Raw genomic sequence first — 7,462 nt, 5'->3', positions numbered from 1 at the left:
TAGAGCCTTAAGCTCTTATTTTGGAGCCTCTTAAATAGATGGTCTCACGGGTGGAGACTCGCGATGCTTCATATCCAACTCCAATTTATTTGGTTTGGACCGATATTCATTTCCTTCAAGTGCCGCAACCAAATACCCATACTCTTCAGTCACATCACTTTGAAAATTTATGATATTTGCCGCTAGTGCCTCGACACCTAGGCGTTCTTCTATTTGTACAACAGACATACTCTAAACCCGATAGGATATAACGGATACCATTTGGACCTCACCAGTCTGCTTCATGGACCTACAAATGTTGAACATTGCTTTTTCATTGTTCAACCTAAACTTCATCTATCCTTTCTCCATATCAACAAAGGCACGACAAGTGGCAATGAATGGCCTCCCAAGAATAATAGGAACCTGAAAGTCCACCTCACAGTCAAGAATCATAGAATACGTTGGAAATATAAATGTCTTCACTTTCACAAGCATATAATGGAGTAACCCAATGGTATTCTTCACTATTCGATCGGCCATTAGTAACCGCAATGCAGCAGGCTTTTGGTCACCCAAACCCAATTTCATATAAATAGACAAAGGCATGAGGTTTATGCTTGTACCTAGATCATATAGTGTTTTACCGAAATGTATTAATCCAATAGTACATGGAAGACTGAACACACTGGATCTTTCTTATTCTTCACAAGAGTCTTTGTGGCAATAGCACTACATATTACTACAATGTTGCATTCGTCCATCATCCTCGAAACTTACCGATTTGTTCTTTATAACCATATTTTTCATTAATAGCATAACCGAGCATTTGTTCGAGAGCTTCTATCTAAATGACTTTGATGGAAATTTGTTTCAAAATAGTGATAAAGTGCTGGTATTTGCCATCCTTAGTCTTCATCACTAATCTATGAGGGAATCTAGGAATGGGTACCATTTTCTATGGTACCTCTAATTCATTCGCCGTTTTTCCCTCCACTTCTCCTTTAGTTTCCACCACCTCTTTGTGTGTTATCATGTCATCTTCTACCAGATATGACATAGGTAGAGAAAAAGTTTGCTTACCTTCTCCAGTAGTGACTGCCATGCAATATCCATCACTTTTAGGATTCTGGATGGTATTGTTAGGCAAAATGTCTGGGTTGGGTGTGTTCACAGTAGTTGACTATTGGTCCATTTGTAACTCAAGATGCTTAATCGAGATTACATGTGCATTCAATTTTTGCCCAATGTTAGCTAAATCACCTCTCAATTCCTTGGCGTGCTCATCACAGAATCAAACCTCTTCATTATCTTCTGTAACATATCCTTAAATCGTGCCATACTACCTCCACCATGCCTCGGAACAACTTCCTGATTTTGAGGTGTGACATAGGGCCGACTCCCATCATTTCTGTTAGCATAGTTACCCCGATTGAAGTTGTTTTCGTGGTTGCAGTTTAAATCTCAAATTTGTTGTCCCTTTCTATTGGAGTTACAATAATTTTGACCTTCATTTCCTTGACTTTGACGCCAATACTTATGATTATATCCTTGGGTGTTTGGTCGGAAACCCCCCTTTTGACCATTCACTACATAAGTATCCTCTTCATAATACTAGTCATCTATTGGCAGATGTGGTTTAGTCAAGTAATTCACCATATTTACCTTCTTTGCACCTCTAGTGCCATGTTTCAATGCCAACCCAAGATCAATTCTCATTTGATCCATTTCCTCATAAATCTCATCTGCAACAGGCTTGTGTGTAGCTTGCACTACTATTGTGTTTCTCCTAGTGTCTTGCATTCTAGTACTCAAAGATTTATTGTTTTGGGAAATCTTCTCCGACTTCTCTGCAATCTCATCATATGTGCACTCACCATACGAACCTCCCCCAATAGTATCAAGTACTTCTTTTTTTATCATCTTGAACCAGATAGAAGTACTCTTTCAATGACTCATCATCAATGCGGTGGTTAGGGACACCTCTCACATACGAAGTAAATCTATCCCAAAAGCTACTGACCAACTCCCCATGTAGTGCCATAAAGTTGTTCACTCTATATTCGTGGTTGAGCTTTTTTGTTACCGGGTAAAACCAAGATAAGAACGCATCCCTCAATTGATCCCGAGTATAAATGAAATTACAGGGAAACTCAGTAAAATATATTGCGGCATCTCTAGTCAATAATTGAGGAAACACTCTCTATCTGATGATGTTCATATCTAAGTCTTGCCGCATTCTTGCACACAGGCCTCATTAGGCTATGTGAGCATGTGGATATTTTGATGGTACCCCTGCAAAAAAAAAAAAACCCTCGCAGTGAGCACTTACATCAAACTAGTAGTTATGACGAACGTATGCCCATGGGTAGAGGAGGTAGGACTAGAGTCCCATAAAATAATTTATGTTGACATTTCCCCTATAGAACTCTTGAGGGTGTGGGACGGGAGGCTGCATCCTTACTGCATCATCATTTTGATTCTCCACAACTACTTGATGGTGAGCCTCAACTGGTGGTGGAGTCTGACGAATTATTACATCACCTAGATATACTGGGTTATGTTGATTTTCCATTCTTCGCAGTGTACAGTTAAGTTGAGGATCGAATAGGATGAGAGGTTCTCCTCGGTTCACTGTGCTTGGTATACACTAGAGCTAAACCTGAAAGAAACAAAAACAAAAGAAAAGTAAAATCAGGAAATCGTTGACTACACTTTAGTAATGTTATTAAGGTTAATCTAAAAGCCAGTTTCCTCCGTAGTGGCTCCAAAATTTGATATGCTCAAATTAAACCTCCCTAAGGAAGTACAAGCGGTCGTATAAGGGACAGAACCCAACTAGTAGGTAGGGTTGATCCCACAAGGAAAAATGGTTTCGACTTTACTTCAATGTACAGTTACTTCTATTAAGTCAAGTTCTTTTCGAAAATAGGTAATTGAAGGGATGTTTTGTAAAACAAGCTTATTTAATATTTCTATATAAAACAAATAATAGGAGTAAAGATTTAGTTTTTATCAACTCGTAAAAGAATGTAGGGTGTATGACCCATAGGTTCATAATGATGTATTCCTAGCTATAACAATTCTTCCCTAGTATCCGTACATTGGTCCGGCTGCGTGTATATATTCTACTAACCTTTACCTTTACTTTATATTAAACATCATAATCAATGTATGATTTAGTTATTACTTTGCAACAATCGACAATATCCTATTAAATAGTATCCCACTAAATCTATGTTCATAATTATTTTCCTATTAACTACCTCCTTGTTCTGGCAAGTAGCAACAAGGCGAGTTCTAACGCGTGCACTCGTTAAAAACACATCTAAAAGAAAGATTTATCAATAAATGTAACAACCTATTAGAGAATTGTCATGAGGATAGGTTTACATTGTTATAACCCATGTTTCCCACAACCCTAGTTGTGGATACGGTTACACATGCATATAAGAACACAATTCATGGTTCTTAAACAAAAAGACGTGTACTTACTTTGATAATTTGAAGAAAAGAGAGAAAACCAACTTGATATAACAAGATAACACTTGAAAACCTAATCCGGTTATTGCATTAATGCTAATGTTGCAGAACTCAGTCTCCAAATACAAAATAAGAGCAATAATTATAATATCCATCCCCAAAAACAAGGTTCTAAACCCTGTTTAAGTCCTAAATTAAATGGAATTATAATAAGGAATGTTTTCCCAAAAACGAAATTGTACTCGACGACCCCAACAGACGGATCGTCAATGAAACGACGGATCATCGAGTGTGTCCGTCAGTCTAGACTTATAAACATTTCTTGTCCGTTAGATAACATCCTCTTTGAATCAAATCGGCGGGCCAACAACACGATCTGTCGATGAGTCTACGGTTCGTCGATGCCTTCTATTTCTCCATCCTTAAAATTTCTAACACTTCGGGTACTCAGGCTATCACTGATCTCATCAATGATTCAACACAACGGTATGTACATCGATAGATGGACCGTCGATTCTCTCCATAGTCCCAGACTTATTCAGATTTCCCCGAGTTTCTCCAACTACCTTAACTTCAATCGACGACCACCATCTACGACCGTTGATGGAACAACGGATTGTCTATGACCTTCGTGGGTCACTTCTACATTTTATTTCTGGACATCTCCAGATAAACAAACATAAAAACACGTTAAAACTACAACAAAAAGGCGCTAGACATGAACAACTCTTAAGAAAAAATAATTGAAAACACCGTAAACCAACAATACATTAAGATTCACCCAAGGTTAGTCTTAAACCATGGTGAATTAAAGTTATACCCTCCTTAGAGGAATCTATTCACTCACCCATTTTTGAAACTATACTCAAACAGTCTATTCCACCAAATTCTATCATGATTTAACAAAACACATCATGTCCTTCTACCAACATCAACATAACCACACACCAACTCATTTATACAAAAAAACATCACATCCTACTATATCAACTCTATCAAGTCACTTAGCAATAATTGGCATTTCATCCTTCTTTTCTCCCTCACTACTTGTAGTAACCCCTATATTAATGACATTCTAAAGACTATAAGGTAAGGGATAAGAGAGATAGAGAGCTTAGAGATCTATGGCACCACTTAAAGAATGAAAAAGTGGAACTTTCCTAAGCATCCCCTATTATTCTACTCATAGATGTGTCGTGACTCACACCAATGAATAAGACTCCATTAGACATGGTTTTTGATAGATCCTAAGACCATTTCATAATCTTATGCTGATACCAAGTTTATCACAACAGGAGAGTATTCCCTAGGAAATATGGTATTCTCGAATCGCAACGCGGCTTACTTGACCTCACGAAAGTCTTGTACAATCCCTTAGACATCATTTATTACATATATACAAAAAATAGTACGGAATTAAAACTTTTTCTTCAAATCCATGATGTGGAAGTCATTTCTTAAAATGTCTAACGTATGTCTCAAAACATCTATGACATAATGAGTACAATAGTCTTGGGTCACGACCCATAAAGGTCTAAACATGAGAAGAATATAAAGACAACATAGTAGTGAAGTCATATGATGCTATCCGGACTCACTAATCTTCTTTTCTTGAAAGCCTTGTAACTCTAACCTGAAAAGCAACTCAATATCCTAAAGATCCTACATGGAAAACATGTAGGCAATATTCATTAGTACGATATGTACTATGTATGGAAACTATCATACCAAACATAATATATAACAAAGAGTTAGTCAATAATAGACATAATAATAAGAGAATAAGACATAAGAATATCATAAATACCATAAGCATATTAAAGAATCATAAAACATATAAGAGTTCATACTTAAAATCTTTGTCTTTCTTACTCAAATGAACTATTTTCTAATCCACCTTTAATTTTATTTGTGCAAGGCTAATGTAGCAGCTCATACTACTATTAAAGCTAAGTACATCTCTTTGGTCATTCCTGATCATAATCCACTTTCATAATAAATACCTAAGCTATTCATACTATTGAGTACTATACCCTTATAATCACCTAAAACATGCTTGCTAAATGTAAATAAGGCGTCCCATACTACATCACAAACTAAGAATATATTGAAGTCATCGTTAACATTTTCACCCCTCCATAGCCTTGTCATTACGTAACCTCATTTACAAAGATTCTATCTTCTTAAGTCTACTTAATTAGGAAAGGCAACTCTAGTCCGGTCCTATGTTCAATCTCTTCTTTATAAATGACCCTAGGTTATACCTTGTCCAGTGCACTTATGATGCCCCATAACACCATTCATGAAAGGTACTACTTTTGGATCCTTTTACGTTACTTCTTACTTTGAAGCTTAGCCCCTACCTTTATCTTTTAAACAGTATGAGATACTTATTTAAGAATGTGTATGTTCCTTTATCATAATGATCCTACGGATACTATTTAAGGTATGTCATGATCCTTTAATAATTGTGAACACTACGAGATACCCCTGGGCATGTCTAAGTTTATTCACAAATTATGAACACTACGAGATACCCCTTGCCGATGTCTTAGTTGATTAATTGCTTTGAACACTATGAAACTCTTCTCAAGCACGTCTAAGTTCATAGGAAACGGAGATCTCTACTAGGATACCTTGACTTAACTTCGTAAAGCACTCCCGCCTCATGAGACCTACTTGGGCAATCATCACAACTACTAGGTGTATCTCTCCTTTCTACTTGGAGTCCGGACCCTTACTTGACTATTTGTCCCACAGTGCATATCAAGTTGGGGTCAAGCATATACTTCATGGTTTTCTAGTCAATCCTTGCTCAACACTTTTCTCTCATAGAAGCCTAGAAAATCTCTCCATGCTTACGTGAATCTATAATTTCAATTCAATCATCCTACATCAAAAGCTAACACAACAATCCTAAGGTTCATTATTTGTCATGTCATTCTATCTTCACTCATAGGTAGATTATAGGACCTTCTATCCTTAACTTTCTTCTCACATTTTTCATTACTAGGTTAGTATAGCCATAATTAATTTTTAAGGTTAAATTTAATAAAGACAAATCTTATTCAAGAAAGTCTTGTTAAAATCATGTATAGGTGATTCAAACATGATTAAGTAGCATAAAATACAATTGAATTTACAAAATCAACATAGAACCTTCATCTAGTCTCTAATGGCCTATAATCACCATGATCACCTTCAAAATCAAATACTACAGTTCTCCATGAAAACAGAATATAATCATCATGTAAAAATAATTGAATGCTACCCACTAGGTTGATATCAAAATAAAGCCTTACACACAATACAATCACAACCCTCTCTAGAATGGGGTTCATTAGCTTTACAATTGAAGGGAAACTAGGGGAACATCATAGATGGGAGAATCAATAAATGAATAAGCTTCACATACCATAGATTATAGCCTTAATCCAAGATGCACTCAATGGATAATTTGACCTAGGTTTCTGCATCCCTTCTTCTCTATTTCTTCTTTTTCTTCTTCTATTCTAGAGAGATAAATTTTGAGAGTTTTTGGGTCTTTACATGAGTTAGTTGGAATTGTTACTTTAGGGTTTATTTAGGATTATATAGGTGGATAACTAACCTTTAACCAACCCACATTGACCCCTAATTAACCTTACATGGACCGTGGTTTTATCTACAGGAGGTTGTTTGTCTCCGTAGATCACCACAAAGGTAAGGATAGAAAATCTGTCAAGACAGCATAGGGGACTGTTTTGGGGGTCTTGTTCCCAAACGATTCAATGGTTCAACTAAAGGTATCTTTAGATTAAAAGTTGTATTAAATGAATAACTAAAAATATCCATAATACCTTAATAAATGGAATAACTAGTCTCAAAAACCAAACCTTAAAACTAAGACTCCGCAAACTAGAAGCATCTGCTATTTCCCATCCACATATCGTGGATTGGTCTACGAACGGTTCTATTCCTACGTTGAATGGGTAAGGGTATCCTAATTGAAGTAAACATA

The 7,462-nt window shown here is 36.4% G+C and overlaps 1 protein-coding gene across 1 annotated transcript; it reads right to left on the bottom strand.

Moving 5' to 3' along the window:
* Positions 1 to 336: 336 nt before the first annotated feature.
* LOC107025061 lies at positions 337 to 1,902 on the bottom strand. The gene is made up of 4 exons (XM_015225929.1): positions 1,645 to 1,902; positions 947 to 1,162; positions 760 to 826; positions 337 to 605 (listed from the first exon to the last, which is right to left on the bottom strand). The coding sequence occupies exons 1-4, from the start codon at positions 1,900 to 1,902 to the stop codon at positions 337 to 339; spliced, it is 810 nt and encodes a 269-aa protein (XP_015081415.1).
* Between the last annotated feature and the right edge of the window lie 5,560 nt (positions 1,903 to 7,462).

The sequence above is a fragment of the Solanum pennellii genome, chromosome 7 (assembly GCF_001406875.1).
Source record: "Solanum pennellii chromosome 7, SPENNV200".
NCBI classification, from domain to species: domain Eukaryota; kingdom Viridiplantae; phylum Streptophyta; class Magnoliopsida; order Solanales; family Solanaceae; genus Solanum; species Solanum pennellii.
Note: the sequence above shows the minus strand (reverse complement) of the source record. Positions and strands in the feature narration are given on the sequence as shown.